The 19,375-nt window shown below is 39.7% G+C and overlaps 1 protein-coding gene across 1 annotated transcript in view; it reads left to right on the forward strand.

Moving 5' to 3' along the window:
* LOC127834093 (E3 ubiquitin-protein ligase TRIP12-like) overlaps positions 1–19,375 on the forward strand; it is a 78,598-nt gene that overhangs the window by 29,207 nt on the left and 30,016 nt on the right. The window contains exons 19-31 of the mRNA XM_052359694.1: positions 3,322–3,431; positions 4,528–4,713; positions 5,012–5,215; positions 6,157–6,288; positions 6,741–6,800; positions 7,990–8,192; positions 8,389–8,504; positions 9,909–10,060; positions 13,730–13,878; positions 16,003–16,156; positions 16,683–16,781; positions 17,068–17,182; positions 18,843–18,997. Of these exons, the coding sequence (XP_052215654.1) occupies positions 3,322–3,431; positions 4,528–4,713; positions 5,012–5,215; positions 6,157–6,288; positions 6,741–6,800; positions 7,990–8,192; positions 8,389–8,504; positions 9,909–10,060; positions 13,730–13,878; positions 16,003–16,156; positions 16,683–16,781; positions 17,068–17,182; positions 18,843–18,997 (1,835 nt within the window). The remainder of the gene's footprint in view (positions 1–3,321; positions 3,432–4,527; positions 4,714–5,011; positions 5,216–6,156; positions 6,289–6,740; positions 6,801–7,989; positions 8,193–8,388; positions 8,505–9,908; positions 10,061–13,729; positions 13,879–16,002; positions 16,157–16,682; positions 16,782–17,067; positions 17,183–18,842; positions 18,998–19,375) is intronic.

Raw genomic sequence — 19,375 nt, forward strand, 5'->3', positions numbered from 1 at the left:
ACCTATTGAACTCAGATCTTAGATCCTAGGATCTGGAGGGACCTCATCTTAAAGTTATTCTTCTATTACACTTCTGGCCATAACAGGCCGTCTTCCAATAACTGGTCGTATTCCTTTCGGAATTCGTCCCGGTTAGAAGTCTTGAAGTAAATGGATTAATCAAGTTAGAATTTAAGACTTCCATGCATTCTACCGGCAAGCGTGGACCCGCTTAAGGTTACCCCTAGGGTTTTCACCTTTTTCTGCCATCACACCTCCGATTCCGGAGGTACCACTATCAATCATATTTCCGTACTTCGCAAATCGATGAATTCGCGACCTGTATTATCCAGGATTTTAAAGGCGCCTGTTATTGGTTCAAGAAGATGCTATATTCTGTAGATAGGTCATAAACTTATAAGTGTTAAACACTGTCCTATTCTACCAATTTTCAAGTGTGTTTGGAGTGGGAAAGTTCGGCTTGCCGTGGTTTCTTTGCCCACCCATCCTTGACAAATGGTTCCGGTCAACGGTCGGTATTTACCGGTCCGGTCACCGGTCCTTCTGCTGAGAGGTCTTTTCTTACGTCCGTTTCAGCTTTATTTTTAAGATAATTGTATTAATCTCGGGATTATTTAATGACACAGATTTCCATCTTTTTGTCATTATTTACCACTATTCAGTGGTGTCTAGACTAGAAGATTATCTTGGCAAGAATATAGTTTATTCTACCACAACCTTCCTTACATCTTATACAGATGTGAGCAGATAAGGTTATGGACGATCACATAGAACAACGTATCTTGATTTTCTCAATTATGTGGTATCCTAACGAATATCACCTGCACATCTACATCTTGAAAAGCGAAAATTCTTTTTAGCTGTTTTTCATTTACAACACATTTTCACGATTCCTTTGTGATGGTTTCAACTATCACACATCGGTCGAGGTTTACTTACAGACACGGAGGTGATCATATTATCACTCCTTGTAACTGGAAATCAGGAACTTATTCGTTCTTTGCAAGAACAACAAATTTTCTCTATCGTCTTTCTCATACCAGTTCGTCTCAACGCCCTGTTGGACGTTTTGTCCTGCAGTTCTTTCTTTCGAATTATTTTTCCGTTGGGTTCAATAATGTAATTGCGCATGCGCGGCAGTGAAGTTGCAGACGAGTTGCATGGTGTACATAGTATATCCAAGAATGTTGTTTATCATCAAACGCTAGTTATTAGCGTTATGCGATCGTATATCGCAGTGTATACCGGTATGCTGAACAACGTCAACAATGCAGTTCACAGAAATCGATCCAGCAGGGTGTGCGATTGTTATACATTCGTCCATTGACATAAACTGGAATATCTTGCCTTCTTGGTGAGTTTTTGCATTAACTGAGTTTTTGCCATAATTTCATGAAATATACTTAATGAACCATGGGATTATGGTTCTACGACCTTTTAAGTCTCCTGTACAATTATTTTCAGGAAACTTCTTCACAGGTCAAATATCATATCTCACTGAGACATATTTTTACTGATCCAAACATGTGCCACTTCATGTCTGGCCATTAATAACTTTTAGTTATCTCTACAGAAGAACGTTTTTCTGTTAGAGTTTCAATCCTTGTTACTTGTGCAAGGATAATTCCATCAGAACTGTATAAAGGTTCTATGGAAATTCATTTTTTACTGGGTAATTGAGAGCATAGTTATTACCTTAATCACTCTGCTAGATACATAGAGGTTTTTTCTCATCTTTTTCTTGATGATAAGAAATTTGTTCTTTTCTTCATCAAAGGATAGAGATTATGCTTTCGTATACCTTGTTTTGTGTAAGTCATCGCAACTCTGTGCTGTCTTACCTATTTTGGAACTGATCCAAACTATGGAACGTCAACACTATGTTTTTCGTTCCTTTACCTTCTTAAGCGGTTTTGACTTGTGTAACATGTTGGGATGCTTAATGAGCTCCCTATGAACCTTTTTCATCAGGCTTATTAACAGTTCCAATATAATTTAAGACGGTTTTCCTTCTTATTATGGCTTTTACCATACGGAGAAGTGAAAATCATGCTTTTTCTGTTGAATACGACCAATTCCAGTTGGATCTATTGTCGTTTTCACTTTGTTGTGTCAGCCAGGATTCCTTGCTTAATATCAAGTCCTCTATATGGCTTCTACCTTCAAGTTTCCAAGTTTTCTTAAACTGGTAGTCATGAAGATGAGGATAAACTACTTTGGGCAATCAGGGATTTGAAGTTCTATCTCAGCAGTGTTAGTAAGAAGTCCATTTGAGGTTCTCAAAGACACTCTTCATTTCCCCCAAAAAGGGGGGGGAGATGTGTCTGCGGCTTCTATTTCTCGGGGTTAGACCTCGACTAAGGAAAGTTAATCTTATCCTATCTAAGGATTCATTCCTTTTTAGGATCTGACCGCATGAATTAAGAGCTCTGTCTGTTTTGTGGGCATATATTAATCACACCCCACTTTTTGACGTGCTCTAAGCTGTTTACTGGAGGAATCCGACCACCTTGTCATCTTTTTATCTTCGTTTTCTGAAGTGCCAACAATACAATTTGTATACGTTTGGGCTTGTTGTGGTTTCACTAACGGTAGTGTCTTCTTTACGACATAGACATATTACTCTGTCCGAGAAGTCATAATTAATACCGTTTTAACGAAGATTACTTGATATCATTAGCTGATAACCCTGTTTATGGGTTCTACTGTGTTGGGAAAATATATACGAACCTTCCCACCACAGCTGCAAAATCAGCATACGATAACAGGTCAGAATTTATGACATTAAAACAAATTTTTTAAATAAAATTCATTTTAATTATTAAATACTTACCTGTTATCGGTAAGTCCCACCTCCCACCCCGCTATTCGATTAATATTTTTGTATATATATTGAAAGAATATTGAGGGTTGGTTACCGATTTTTGGCTAGGTTGCATTGCACTATGTTTAACCTGGCCTGTATTACGGTATTGAGGTGGCGGATTCCCAGTTAAAATTCCGGATGAGTTATTTCCCCTTGGAAAGTATAAGCATACGATAACAGGTAAGTATTTAATAATTAAAATGAATTTTATTTAAAAAATTTGTTTTAGTTAGTCTAAATGTATTTATATTTGAGCTTGATTCTATGGAAAGCCAAAGGCTTTTTGAAATGCTCTCAAATCAGCTTTCTGGGAAGAACCAGTACTTGGTGCTTTTAATGAGGACTGAAGATCGCTCCCACAGTGCTAAGTGTACACCATATTTGTTTTGCCATGGCAACCTTGTTTTAGGTAAGTGCTGCATATTAATGTTCATTATTTTGTGTGTTTACTGCAGCTGTGCGGTTCCTGGAGCAGTATTTCTCTGAGGAGACCCAGTCTGGCAGCCACCCCGCCCTGTCCACACTGAACAAGCTATGCACCGCCACGGAGAATCTCAGTCTGCAGGTATACATACATATATATATACATGAGAAAAATGAATATGAGCCTTGATCTGGTCAAAGGGGGATTAATACATGTGTGTAAAGTGTTGTCCCAGATTAGCCTGTGCAGTCCACACAGGCTTATACGGGAAGACACTTTCCACCTGAAGTTGATTTTTCGCTAAGAAGATACTTTTCCTTCAAACAAATACCGTAAAAGCGGAAAGCGTCGTCCCAGATTAGCCTTTGTTTACTGCACAGGCTTCTCTGGAACAACACTTTACGCCAAAATCACTCACTTGAATTACAAGACATTTGGTAGTTGTTGTTGTTTTTTATTTAATTTGTCAAATACATAAAACATTGGCCTGGATTTCATTCTCAGATTTAATTTAATTTTATTTTTATTTTCTGCGTTTTAATTCTTTATTTAACTATGGTGATGCACTAATATTTGGCAATAAGGGCTGTGTCCTGATAGAAGAATGTAAGTTAAAAGTTTAGAAATTTCAGGAAGAAGCTAAATAAAGGATCTGCATAAAAACATAAATAATCAGAAATAAGAATTTAGTACCTTTTAATAGTACTTATTCAGTAAGTGGTAAAGAAAAATGGGGTTTTGCTCTAATTTGAATGAGGTACAAAACCATATATATCGGAAATCCATAGGGTTATGAATTGATTTTGGAAATCAAGATAAGTGAACTCATATCTTTTGTCAATATTTAAATATTCATGTAACAAAGCAGCACAACTATAAAAAAAGTTGTTTGTACCTAGGGATTGTTTTAGTTCTGAATAAGGTCCTTAAGAACATGTATATTCTAAACAGCTACTTTTAATCCTTTGCCCCTCAGAAGCAAAGTGAAAATGACTACATGTAACCAGGATGAAACCAGAACGGCCTGTTTGTAACTGACTGTCTGTTCTGGTTTTATGCTGTTTGCTGCCCGTCAGTACCTTAGGGTTGGAAATAAATCCTTTGAATGTCAAATCTAGTGAGAATGGTCTGCAATTCAGTTTGATTGTTATAGCGACTTAAAACGCTTCAAAATGTGTATCTGAGCGGGAAAAAACTAAATTACCCAAACCTGCATGCCCGATTTTTACTTTCACAGGAGGACTGTGGTCTGGAGCCACTGAAAGAAATCTCGTTAATCATGATGGACAGTGATGTGTCGCCATTCGAGGTGATCCACAGCGGGCTGGTGAACAAGTTCCTGCAGTATCTCACCACCATGGAGGGGGCCGTCCCACGAGATGTCAGAATACGACGCTTCTTGCACGTCTTCCTCAACTGTCCGGTTAGTTTCTGTTCTCACTTTGGTTTATTGTAGTTTGAGTTTCCTTCTGGTCCATAGATTTTGGTGGAAGTTACAGGCCTTGAACTTAAGAATTTTCTCTAGAATAGCAGTTTTCCATACTTTTTTTCTGAACACGCTATAAACCCACGCATATACATTTGCATTTAACTAAGTTTAATTCTGTTTTTTATACCACACTTGAAAATATATTTTGGATGATTATTCATGAATTAGAACTACAAATAGATATGACACTTAAACCAACACGTGTTCTGTATGTCTCCATTCCCTCATGCAGTCCCCGGACATCATGTACATGAAGGACATCAAGATGCCAGACGGGCCGGACACATGCAGCATGCTGCCTCTCGTACAGAAGCTCATGGCCTGCATGCACCAGCTGGAGCAGTTCCAGGTCAAAGTTCACGACCTTCCCGGGGGGTCAGGGTCAACCGGCAGGGGGTCGAACGCCCTCAAGTTCTTCAACACTCATCAGCTGAAGGTTTGAAGTCTTGTAATATGTGTAGTAATTGGTTTATTTTGCTAGAAAAAATATTTTGTAACAAATACAAATCATTGAAATTATCATGATAAATATGTTGGTATTACAATGAAAGATTTCATCTTTATCATAAATTGTACTTTTGTGAGTTAAATAAGAATTTGTTTAATCTGCAAACCAATAATAACTTGTTACAAATTGAAAAAATATTAGAACTCATCAGAATTGTTGTTACCTGCTTAAATATTTTATGTATACAAATATTAAGTCATGACACCTACACATAAAACAATAAGAGGATGAATGAAGTTCATAATTTCAAGACATTTTCTCCTATTTACTATTAAAATGTACTTTGAAAATGTTTTATAAAAAATGTCATATGAAGACTCTTTGCTGTGATAATACCTTTTTCAATCAATTTCATACATAATTGCTGCCTATTGTTCGACTCCCATCAATTGATATTACAGAAGAGAGGCTAAGCATAAGCCTAAAGCTTTTTTTGTCAATTCTGTCAAAGTGTAGTTTGCAGTCTTAATATTAAGCATATTTTGTCAAAAGTAGTGTATGTTTTTTGTCCCCTACCGGTGAAACCGGAGGGGACTTATGGTTTGTGCTCCGTCTGTCAGTCTGTCTGTCTGTCCGTCACACTTTTCTGCATCCTGCAATAACTTTTAAAGTTCTTAATTTTTTTCATGAAACTTGAAACATGGATAGATGGCAATATGGAGATTATGCACGTCAATTCATTTTGTTCCTACGTCAAAAATTCTGGTTGCTATAGCAACAAATATAAAAATAAAAAAAATACTGACAATGGTGGAGTTTCACCAGTAGGGGACCATATTGCTTGGCAATCTCTTGTTATTTATTGCTTACATGTGTTTAGAAATAACTAAATCAGTATTGTCTAAACCAATAGTCCTTGTTGATTTCAGTGTCTACTGCAGAAGCACCCGTCATGTACGACCCTTAAACAGTGGAAGGGTGGTCCAGTGAAGATTGACCCCCTGGCGCTGGTACAGGCCATAGAGCGCTACCTCATCATGAGAGGGTATGGCAGACTCAAGGTAGGTGTATGTTTGAGCCTAGTCCTGGGAAAACTGGGCTGAATGAATGTGCGTAAAGTGTTGTCCTTGATAAGCCTGTTCAGAATGCACAGGCTTATCTGGGATGACACTTGACGCACAAGTTCAATTTTTCCAGGCATTTTGTTAAATGGTCTGCAAATGTTCATGATCAGAAGTAAAAAATCAAAATGGAATTAAAGTTTTTAAAAGGTTCTACAAAAGGGGATCTGTCATATGTAAAGAATAAAATAAAAAATACAAACAAAAACCAACAAACAAAACCAATATATATTTTTTTTATAAATTATTTATTACAACTTTCTAGTGCATTGAAGTTGAAAGATGCAAATACTTTCCTTAAAATAATGAATACAATTTTGATTTAGGCTCAATATAGCGTTTTTTCTTTGGAAAATGTGAGTTCATTGCTATATGTGTATAAAAAATTGCAGGAGACAGATGATGATGGGAGTGATGATGACAATTCGGATGAGGAAGTGGACGACACAATGGTAATGTTAAGTCTTAAAGCATTTCATACATCTTGTAATTGTCAAAACAACAATTCATTTGCACAAAAGAAAGTTCAGTTTGCTTTTCTACATAATTTTTTTAATGTACTTCAGTTCTGTCTTGCTATGTGACACTCTTTTTCTCATGTTGAAATTATTCCAGGTTTTTTAGCTCGGCGTTTTCTGAGAAAACCCGAGGTATTGTCATAGCCAGCTCGTCGTGTCGTCCGACGTCTGCGTCGTGCTAAAACCTTAACATTGGCTCTAAATTCAAAGTGCTTCCACCTACAACTTTGAAACTTCATATGTAGATGCATTTTGATGAGTTCTACATGCCACACCCATTTTGGGGTCACTAGGTCAAAGGCCAAGGTCACTGTTACCTCTAAAAAAATTAAAAAAATTCTTACAATCTTTTATTTATTCAAAACTGCACACGTAGCTGAGCGTGGCACCCGTTATGTGGTACTCTTGTTAATTACTTCAGTCAATTGTCCACAAATTTTGGTCCTGCTTGTGAAGTTATTTGATTGATGAACTTAAAATGGTAAGATTGCTCATTCCATTTCCAGCTTGAGGCCTTACTTTTGTGGGCATAGGTCATGAAATCATTTCTTCGACCATTCTCTCCCTACCCCTGATTCAGGAAGAACAGTTGACAGTTAATGGCCTTAAATCATGTAAATTGAAGCTCATGGTTCAGGTGCTATATACGCAAAATACGCTTATTTGTAAGAAACACTAATCTAGTATTCTCTATATAAGCCTTGTTTTGGGCTTAATGCATGTGTGTTAAGTGTCACCAAGATAAGCCTGTGCAGTCTTCACAGGCTAATCAGGGACAGCACTTTCTGCTTTTATGGTCTTTTTCATTTAAAGGAAGTCTCTTCTACACGAAAATCTAGTTAAGACACAAAGTATTGTCCCAGATGTGCGGACTGCAAAGGATAATCTGGGACAACACTTTACGCACATATGCATAAGGCCCAATTTTCCCAGATCCCAGCCCATATGTTCCAATCCACCATGCAGGCAGCTGTTTTCATCAATCAGGGCCAATCCAGTTAACATTCAACTAATAGCAGTGAATAGGCTTCTAGGCATGTAAAGTACAAGTTTACATGACACCCAGAGTTTCCTTCTATAATGTAATTTAGCTGTAGGATAAATTGTTCTATCGCTTATGCAGGCTGCAGTGTTCATCAGCCAGGGCCAGGCCCGACACAGGCTGGAGTTCCTTATCGGGGACCACGTGCTGCCCTACAACATGACGGTGTACCAGGCCATACGTCAGTACAGCAACTGCACAGACCGCGAGGGCGAAGAGACAGACACAGACTCTGAGAACCCTGTCGGGCACGCCAGTGTCTGGGTGCAGACACACACCATATGGTAGGGAAGAATTTTGTGTTTGCCAGTGTGTCTCTCCTAAAGGAATGATAAATGGTATCACATTTGATGTAAAAACTACGTGATCAGACGATTTATGTCCCAGCAATCAGGGGGCTAATTTAAAAGTTAGATGAAGATATCATCATGTTATCAATATCAGACTTCAAACTGATCTTTAACTGAAACTTGTTTTCAGGTACAGACCGGCCCCTGAGAATGAGGACCCTGCACACGCCAGCCCAAAGAAGACCAAGTCTGAGGTGAAGGCTGCCAAGTCAAGTAGTAAGAAGAAGTCTGAAGATCTCTGGACCGGTAATTCAAATTGCAGTCTGTGTTTTATCAACCCTTTTCCACTCAGACTCAGAAGCAAAGTTAAAATGGCTACATGATACCAGCATAAACATAGAACAGCCTGCGAGTAACTCAGTCTATTCAGGTTTTATTCTGTTTGCTGCTCATAAGTGTCTTAGGTTTGGAGATGAAGCCTTTGAAACGTGAATCTTGTAAGAAAGGTCTTAAATGTATTTATACCCCCACAAACAAAGTTTAGGGGGGTATATAGGAGTGAACTTGTTGGTCGGTCTGTCTGTCGGTCCGTATTAAGTGTCCGCTCTCTAATTCAAGTAGTTTTCATCCGATCTTCACCAAACTTGGTCAGAAGTTGTATCTACATGATGTCTAGGCAAAGTTCGAACATGGGCGTTGCCAGGTCAAAAACTAGGCTAGGGGTCACTTAGTGCATTTTAAACATTCAGCATGTTGTCCACTCTCTTATTCAAGCAGTTTTCATCCGATCTTCACCAAACTTGGTCAGAAGTTGTATCTAGATGATCTTATGGCCAAGTTCGAACATGGGCCTTGCTGGATCAAAAACTAGATCACGGGGTCACTTAGTGTGTTTTTTAACATTCAGCATGGTGTCCTCTCTCTTATTCAAGTAGTTTTCATGCGATCTTCACCAAACTTGGTCAGAAGTTTTATCTAGATGATCTGAAGACCAAGTTTGAACATGGGCCATGCAAGATCAAAAACTAGGTCACAGGGTCACTTCGTACGTTTTACACATTGAGCATGTTGTCGGCTTTCTATTTAAAGTAGTTTAAATCCGATCTTCACCACACTTGGTCAGAAGTTGTAACTAGATGATGTGTAGATCAAGTTCGAACATGGGCCATGCCGGGTCAAAAACAAGGTCACGGGGTCACTTAGTGCGTTTTAAACCTCACCATGTCCGCTCTCTCATTCAAGTAGTTTTCATCCAATCTTCACCAAACTTGGTCAGAAGTTGTATCTAGCTGATCTCTAGGACAAGTTTGAACATGGGCCATTCCGGGCCTAAAACTAGGTCACGGGGTCACTTAGTGTGTTATTTAACATTCAGCATGGTGTCTGCTCTCTAATTCAAGTAGTTTACATCCGATCTTCACCAAACTTGGTCAGAAGTTTTATGGAGATGATCTTAAGGCCAAGTTAGAACATGGGCCTTTCTGGGTCAAAAACTAGGTCAAGGGGTCACTTAGTGCGTTTTAAAAATTGAGCATGGTGTCCGCTGTTTTTTTGTGAAGACGACATGCAAAATATTATGTGTCCATACGGCATGTAGGGGTATTTATCACGTCTGTGACAAAGCTCTAGTTTGATTTTGTAACAGACAACTCACGTTTTAAGGTGCACATCTGAGTGGTAAAGGATTAAAAGCCTTTTCCATATTTACAGATGGGAACTGCCCAGGTTTTGTGCCAGCCCTCAATGCCTACCTGACAGAAAAGCTGCCTGCCTTTGTGACAGTACAGGACCCCTCTGTGGATGTGATAGCCCTGCTGCGTATCCTGCATGCCTTCAACAGATACTGGGCCACTGTGTATGAGGTATGTATCCTACATGCCTTCAACAGATACTGGGCCACTGTGTATGAGGTATGTATTCTGCATGCCTTCAACAGATACTGGGCCACTGTGTATGAGGTATGTATCCTGCATGCCTTCAACAGATACTGGGCCACTGTGTATGAGGTATGTATACTGCATGCCCTCAACAGATACTGGGCCACTGTGTATGAGGTATGTATTCTGCATGCCTTCAACAGATACTGGGCCACTGTGTATGAGGTATTTATCCTGCATGCCTTCAACAGATACTGGGCCACTGTGTATGAGGTATGTATACTGCATGCCTTCAACAGATACTGGGCCACTGTGAATGAGGTATGTATCTTGCATGCCTTCAATGGGCCACTGTGTATGAGGTATGTATCCTGCATGCCTTCAACAGATACTGGGCTACTGTGTATGAGGTATGTATCCTGCATGCCTTCAACAGATACTGGGCCACTGTGTATGAGGTATGTATACTGCATGCCTTCAACAGATACTGGGCCACTGTGTATGAGGTATGTATACTGCATGCCTTCAACAGATACTGGGCCACTGTGTATGAGGTATGTATCCTGCATGCCTTCAACAGATACTGGGCTACTGTGTATGAGGTATGTATACTGCATGCCTTCAACAGATACTGGGCCACTGTGTATGAGGTATGTATACTGCATGCCTTCAACAGAAACTGGGCAACTGTGTATGAGGTATGTATCCTGCATGCCTTCAACAGATACTGGGCCACTGTGTATGAGGTATGTATACTGCATGCCTTCAACAGATACTGGGCTACTGTGTATGAGGTATGTATACTGCATGCCTTCAACAGATACTGGGCCACTGTGTATGAGGTATGTATACTGCATGCCTTCAACAGATACTGGGCCACTGTGTATGAGGTATGTATCCTGCATGCCTTCAACAGATACTGGGCCACTGTGTATGAGGTATGTATACTGCATGCCTTCAACAGATACTGGGCTACTGTGTATGAGGTATGTATACTGCATGCCTTCAACAGATACTTGGCCACTGTGTATGAGGTATGTATACCGCATGCCTTCAACAGATACTGGGCCACTGTGTATGAGGTATGTATCCTGCATGCCTTCAACAGATACTGGGCCACTGTGTATGAGGTATGTATCCTGCATGCCTTCAAAAGATACTGGGCCACTGTGTATGAGGTATGTATCCTGCATGCCTTCAACAGATACTGGGCTACTGTGTATGAGGTATGTATACTGCATGCCTTCAACAGATACTGGGCCACTGTGTATGAGGTATGTATCCTGCATGCCTTCAACAGATACTGGGCCACTGTGTATGAGGTATGTATCCTGCATGCCTTCAACAGATACTGGGCCACTGTGTATGAGGTATGTATCCTGCATGCCTTCAACAGATACTGGGCTACTGTGTATGAGGTATGTATCCTGCATGCCTTCAACAGATACTGGGCCACTGTGTATGAGGTATGTATCCTGCATGCCTTCAACAGATACTGGGCCACTGTGTATGAGGTATGTATACTGCATGCCTTCAACAGATACTGGGCCACTGTGTATGAGGTATGTATACTGCATGCCTTCAACAGATACTGGGCTACTGTGTATGAGGTATGTATCCTGCATGCCTTCAACAGATACTGGGCCACTGTGTATGAGGTATGTATCCTGCATGCCTTCAACAGATACTGGGCCACTGTGTATGAGGTATATATACTGCATGCCTTCAACAGATACTGGGCTACTGTGTATGAGGTATGTATACTGCATGCCTTCAACAGATACTGGGCCACTGTGTATGAGGTATGTATACCGCATGCCTTCAACAGATACTGGGCCACTGTGTATGAGGTATGTATCCTGCATGCCTTCAACAGATACTGGGCCACTGTGTATGAGGTATGTATCCTGCATGCCTTCAACAGATACTGGGCTACTGTGTATGAGGTATGTATACTGCATGCCTTCAACAGATACTGGGCCACTGTGTATGAGGTATGTATACTGCATGCCTTCAACAGATACTGGGCCACTGTGTATGAGGTATGTATCCTGCATGCCTTCAACAGATACTGGGCCACTGTGTATGAGGTATGTATACTGCATGCCTTCAACAGATACTGGGCCACTGTGTATGAGGTATGTATCCTGCATGCCTTCAACAGATACTGGGCCACTGTGTATGAGGTATGTATACTGCATGCCTTCAACAGAAACTGGGCAACTGTGTATGAGGTATGTATCCTGCATGCCTTCAACAGATACTGGGCCACTGTGTATGAGGTATGTATACTGCATGCCTTCAACAGATACTGGGCCACTGTGTATGAGGTATGTATCCTGCATGCCTTCAACAGATACTGGGCTACTGTGTATGAGGTATGTATACTGCATGCCTTCAACAGATACTGGGCCACTGTGTATGAGGTATGTATACTGCATGCCTTCAACAGATACTGGGCCACTGTGTATGAGGTATGTATACTGCATGCCTTCAACAGATACTGGGCTACTGTGTATGAGGTATGTATACTGCATGCCTTCAACAGATACTGGGCCACTGTGTATGAGGTATGTATCCTGCATGCCTTCAACAGATACTGGGCTACTGTGTATGAGGTATGTATACTGCATGCCTTCAACAGATACTGGGCCACTGTGTATGAGGTATGTATACTGCATGCCTTCAACAGATACTGGGCCACTGTGTATGAGGTATGTATACTGCATGCCTTCAACAGATACTGGGCTACTGTGTATGAGGTATGTATACTGCATGCCTTCAACAGATACTGGGCCACTGTGTATGAGGTATGTATCCTGCATGCCTTCAACAGATACTGGGCTACTGTGTATGAGGTATGTATACTGCATGCCTTCAACAGATACTGGGCCACTGTGTATGAGGTATGTATACTGCATGCCTTCAACAGATACTGGGCTACTGTGTATGAGGTATGTATCCTGCATGCCTTCAACAGATACTGGGCTACTGTGTATGAGGTATGTATACTGCATGCCTTCAACAGATACTGGGCTACTGTGTATGAGGTATGTATACTGCATGCCTTCAACAGATACTGGGCCACTGTGTATGAGGTATGTATACTGCATGCCTTCAACAGATACTGGGCCACTGTGTATGAGGTATGTATACTGCATGCCTTCAACAGATACTGGGCCACTGTGTATGAGGTATGTATACTGCATGCCTTCAACAGATACTGGGCCACTGTGTATGAGGTATGTATCCTGCATGCCTTCAACAGATACTGGGCCACTGTGTATGAGGTATGTATCCTGCATGCCTTCAACAGATACTGGGCCACTGTGTATGAGGTATGTTTCTTGCGATAACTTAAAATTTTCTTCATTTTTTTTCATGAAACTTGAAACATTGATAGAAGGTAATATGGAGATTATGCACGCCATTTCATGTTGTTCCTACATCAAGAATTCTGGTTGCTATGGCAACAAATATAAAGACAAATTCTGACAATGGTGGAGATTCAATGTTTGGGGACCATCTCGTTATTTCTCATAATATTATGCAAATATTCATAAAAGAAAAGTGCATAACAGTTGTGTGTACCTATGGATTAGCTGAGTTCTGAATAATGTTTATTTGGATGCACATTGTGCTTTCCTCACACAGGTACCCTCGTATTATGCAAAACCAGTGTTGGGGAAGTCAGATTTCGTGAGCTCCAAGTTGACAGCAAAGGCAAACCGCCAGTTGCAGGACCCCCTTGTGATCATGACAGGCAACCTGCCCTCATGGCTGGCAGAGATTGCGGCTGCCGCGTAAGTCTTCAATACTTTACAGGGGTCTCACTTCTCCTACTGTCGTCTGATTTCCTTCTGTTCAATATCGAGACGGATAAATAAATCCTCCATTTTTGTGCCCCCGGATCGAAAGATCGGGGGCATATCGTTTTTGCCCTGTCATTATATGTGTGTGTCCCAAAGCTTTAACGTTCGTTTAAGTTTGGTCATAACTTTTTTTGAATATTGAAGATAGCAACTTGATATTTGGCATGCATGTGTATCTCATGAAGCTGCACGTTTTGAGTGATGAAAGGTCAAGGTCATCCTTCAAGGTCAAAAGTAAACAAATACAATCCAAGGGAAGCAATAAGCTTTAAAGGGAGATAACTTCCAAACCTGCCAAATGATACATTGAAATTTTATTTCAAAGCGGCGCAATAGGGGGCATTGTGTTTCTGACAAATACATCTCTTGTAATATAATAGTTAAACAAATACTTTTCAATTTTGCTAAATCTATTTCAAGACTCTGCCATTTTACTGAGGCCTGATCTAAGGTGGTGTGATTTCTCCATGCTTCAGCTTATTTCTTCCTGCTCAATACTAAGACTGCTCAACAAATAGTTTTCAACTTTGCTAGATTTATTTAAAATTAAGATGTTAAGGGAACCCTATTTGGTAGGTTTTATCCTCAGATGTTTCAAAATCAACCCCCCCCGCCTTAAAAAAAATTATTCTATACTCGAGCAGTAGATTTTTATTGTTATTGTCTTTACTCTTTGATATTTATAAACTATGTATAATCTATTATCAAAGTGATTTGACAAAGTGAAAATGGGGGTAGTCAGAGAACGTTAGAACAGTTAACATCATAATCTTAGTTTCTTCTTTGTTAAGCATTATTTTCTTATATTGCAATAGTACATAATGAGAGTTGGTTAATCCAGTTCAAGGTGTAGGTTTTCTTCCAAAGCACATCTTATATACAAAAGTAGATGGAAATATTAAATGCATTACCAATATTGTTTACCCTTTCCCCCGTAAGAAGCGAAGTAAAATTGGCTTTTGCAACCAACTAAAAACCAGAACAGCCTGCGAGTAACTTGCAGTCTGATCAGGTTTTATGCTGTTTGCTGCTCATCAGTACACTGCAACTCCAATATATCGCGGTTAAAGGGGTCCAAAGATCGCGACCGTGATATATCCGGTGCGCGATATAAATTGTAAGGTTATGTATGCATGTATATGTATGCATTAGCATCGTTATGCAATCTCAAAACACGCTATTTACCTACCTTATTCAATTATGTGTTATATCCATATGTTATTCATTGGTATAACACAAAACATTATTCCTTGTGAGTATTTTTAAATGCATATAATTAAATTTGTAATCCGAAAAACATTGCCGAGTTGTATTGTTCAAGAAAGCATGCACAAATTAGACCCATGTACAAAATGACGTCATTCATTCTCATGCAAAGCATGCAAAGCATGGGTTTTAACAGTAGTGCATTTTGACAAACTAAGGGATATTTTCCTCTCAATTAAAAGCAAGTAGTTTACACTGTATCTAACGCACACAGATTGTTGAGATAGGTCAGTATTGACTTGTGACATTTACAGTTATAATTGTGTACACCATCATGTGTGCACTGGTGCGTTTCGGCAGTTCAAAGCAAATTCAATACAGAATGGTAACACCCGAAATGACCTGTGATGTTTGACAAGAGGGGCTATTGTTTATCGCAGTACACAGGTGTTAAAGTGATGTACAATGTAAGCAAACAATCTGGTCAAAACTGGATTATGAATGTTGGATTAAAGTTGGTGAAAAAAAGGAAAAGTACTAGCTTGAAACGGATTTATATTCATCAAATTCTCAGATTAAAACATTTTATTTGGGGATTATGCTCGTCAGATTTTTGGGAGCCATAGCCGATTCGCGATATATTGGACAACGCGATATAACGGACCGTGATATATTGGAGTTGCAGTGTATCTAAGGTTTGGAGATAAAGCCTTTAAAACTTTAATCTAGTAAGAGAGGTCTTAAATCAAATATAACGTTCTTAAGGATTACAAATGCGTGAAAATAGGTATCTAAGTTGTGAAGGGTTAACACTGCCATTGCATGTGTTCACATTGTGGCCTGTTACAGCCCATTCCTGTTCCCGTTCGACACCCGTCAGCTTCTGTTCTATGCGACAACGTTTGACCGTGACCGCGCGTTGATGAGGCTGCAGGACAACTCACTGGACACGTCAAACAACGACTCCAGCGAGAGAGTTGCTCCCAGGCTAGATAAGAGGAAGGTCTGTGGGTTTGATTGCTGTTTTATCCACCGCCAAAGGTGGAGGGATATAGAATTGGCGTTGTCAGTCAGTCTGTCAGTCCGTCGGTCCGTTTGTCATAAAATTACTTTTTTTGGCAGGAGATATCAATTCAACAATTTTGCTTGTTTGTTTTGTATGTGCATAATTTAATGTTCTCCATAACAAATAGCATACATGCATGCATGTATATACCTGCATACAAACATACAGACACATACATACAGACAGACAGACATAGGTCATAAAGGCTTGTTGTATATGCTTGAGAAATCAAAATGCTGCTGCTAAGAAGTGAAATATATTTACTAAAATATTTGTGAACAATCTTTATCAAACAGACATGTCCTGTGTGAAATGTGAAAAGAGTTTGAGTTTGATAATAATATTGGAGTTAAGAATAATATGTATTCCTGTAATGAACATAATTTCTATTTTATTTTGGAAAATGGTGTAATTTAATATAAATATATAGCATAATTCTCAGTGTGCTCATGTTGTTTTTCAGCGAGTTGTAAATCGCACAGATTTGCTCAAGCAGGCTGAGAAGTTGATGGAAGACCTTGCCACCTCGAGGGCTATGCTGGAGATACAGTATGAAAATGAGGTATGAAAGGGCTTCACAATTACAATACAAACAATGGCATAAGCTTCGTTAATAAATGAATGAGGAATATTTATTTATTGTGATTTGCATTTAAGTATGTTTTATGATTTATCATGAACATTGTTTTTGTAGTGCTTCATTCCTTCGAATATTTTTTGTTTTGCTGTATTGTTAGTTAATCATGAATTTAATTTGTCAGATCAGCAGTTTTAATCAGATTCAACTATTCATTTACACTTTTAATGAGATTGAAATTCAAGTTTCCCAATCTGTGTTTGTGTTTCAGGTTGGCACAGGCCTTGGTCCTACACTGGAGTTTTATGCCCTTGTTTCCAAAGAGTTACAGAAGTCTGACCTTGACCTCTGGAGGGGCGATGTCGTACAGGAGAAAGATGCTTCAGGTAAGCAATATAATAAAACTGGGCTTAATCCGTATCTGGATTGCATCTAAGACCTAAGACTTGTTGGGACACTCGTGTCTGTTTTCTCAGTAGAACCAGTCCTTGGCATCTTCATAGGATCTTTAGAAAGCTGATAGTGTGGATCATATGTGTCTTGTTCTGAGAAAACTGGGCCTAATTCATATGCGTAAAGTGTCGTCCCAGATTAGCCTGTGCAGTCCGCACAGGCTTATCGGGGACGACACTTTCCGCTTTAATGGCATTTTTAGTTTCAAGGAAGTCCCTCCTTACCGAAAATCAAGTTTAGGCGGAAAGTGTCGTCCCTGATTAGCCTGTGCAGTCCGCAGTCTGGGACGACACTTTATGCACATGAATTAAGCCCAGTTTTCTCAGAACAAGACACATATTGACAGTCTTGTTCTGTGAAAACAGGGCTTAATAATGTCTATGCATAAAGCATTATCCCAGATTAGCTTGTGAAGTCTCTACAGGCTTATCAGGGATGAAACTTTCTGCTTCTATGGCATTTTTTTATTTAAGGTGGTCTATTGTAAATGAAAAGCCAGTGTAGGTGTAAAGTGACGTCCTGGATTAGCCTGTGCAGACTGCATAGGTAATTTGGGACAACACTTTACCCACGTGCATTGAGCCTAGTTTTCCAAGAACATGACTCGATGGATTCATAAAGGTCTGTGCTATAATATTAAGTTATCAATCATCAAAATAAGCAATCTGACCAATTATTTCATCCTTGTTATAACTTTTCTGTGAGTAATGTGCATTGTTTTATCTTGAATATCATAACAGATTGACTTCTCTTTTTATGCCTCCGGTAGGGTGGCATATAGCAGTTGATCTGTCTGTCTTTCAGTCAGTCTGTCCGTCCATCCGTCCGAAAATTTAAACATTGGCCATAGCTTTTGAAATATTGAAGATTGCAAAATGATGTTTGGCATGCATGTGTATCTCATGGAGTTGCACATTTTTGAGTGGTGAAAGGTCAAGGTCATCCTTCAAGGTCAAAGGTAAAAAAAAACAAATCCAAGGGAAGTAACAAGCTTTAAAGGGAGATAATTTCTATTTATCATTTGGCAGGTACAGATCATTTTTACAAGGGAAGTAATGTTTTTTTAAGGGATATAATAAAAACCAAAATGTTTAAATCAAAGCGGCGCAGTAGGGGGCATTGTGTTTCTGACAAACCCATCTCTTGTTAGAATGGATATTGTGTGTGAGTAGACACAGAGGTGTGATTTATTCTCCTTTCAGCTGATTTCTTCCCATTAAATGTTTAAATAAATTTTACAAATAGTTATTAACTTTGCTAGTTCAAAGAATTTTATCAAACCCTGTAAGGGTGGTAGGGCGTTTTCCTTTCCTTAGTTGGTTCTTAAATCACACCCCTGCAGTTACATTCATGCATAGATGGTAAAAAATATTTCATTGTGTCCTGTAAGCAATGTAATGGGTAACCAGAATGTGTTTTCTCCCCAGCGATTTTTTTCCTTCTTTACAAAATACCTGTACATGGCACTTTTCCAGTCAAGGAAAAACAACAAAATTCATAATTGCTGTCCATATTATGTTTCCCAATGGGTGGTACAGTGCTGTTCTCATTTGGGAAAATAATTGCTGAAGATTCCGTTACTGTGTTCTGTAGGCAATGAGACGGGTAACCAGTACGTGTTCTCCCCCTGCGGGCTGTTCCCCAAGCCCCTTGCTCGCAACACGAAGGCCGCAGTGGTCAACAAGATGAAGGCCAAGACCAAGTTCCTCGGCAAGCTGATGGCCAAGTCCCTCATGGACTCCAGAATGGTACACCAGTTGATACGTATAACCTTGTTCTGGGAAAACTGGGCTTAATGCATGTGGGTAACGTGTAGTCCCATATAAGCCTTTGCAGTCTGTACATGCTTATCAGGTATGACACTTTCACTTTTATGGAATTTTTCATTTAAAGGATGTCTCTTCTTAACAAAAAATCCATTGGAAGCGGAAAGTGTAGTCCATGACAAACCTGTGCTGACTGCACAGGCTAATCTTGGACAACACTTAACTCACATGCATTAAGTTCAGTTTTCCCTGAACGTGGCTCAAGTGATGTAAATCATTATATACATTAACATCTTCTGACTCAATAAGGAAAATTAAAGAAAGTAATTTAGGTGCATGTTGTGCATGGTGGAAGTCTCC

This window comes from Dreissena polymorpha, chromosome 6 (assembly GCF_020536995.1).
Source record: "Dreissena polymorpha isolate Duluth1 chromosome 6, UMN_Dpol_1.0, whole genome shotgun sequence".
Taxonomy (NCBI): Eukaryota; Metazoa; Mollusca; class Bivalvia; order Myida; family Dreissenidae; genus Dreissena; species Dreissena polymorpha.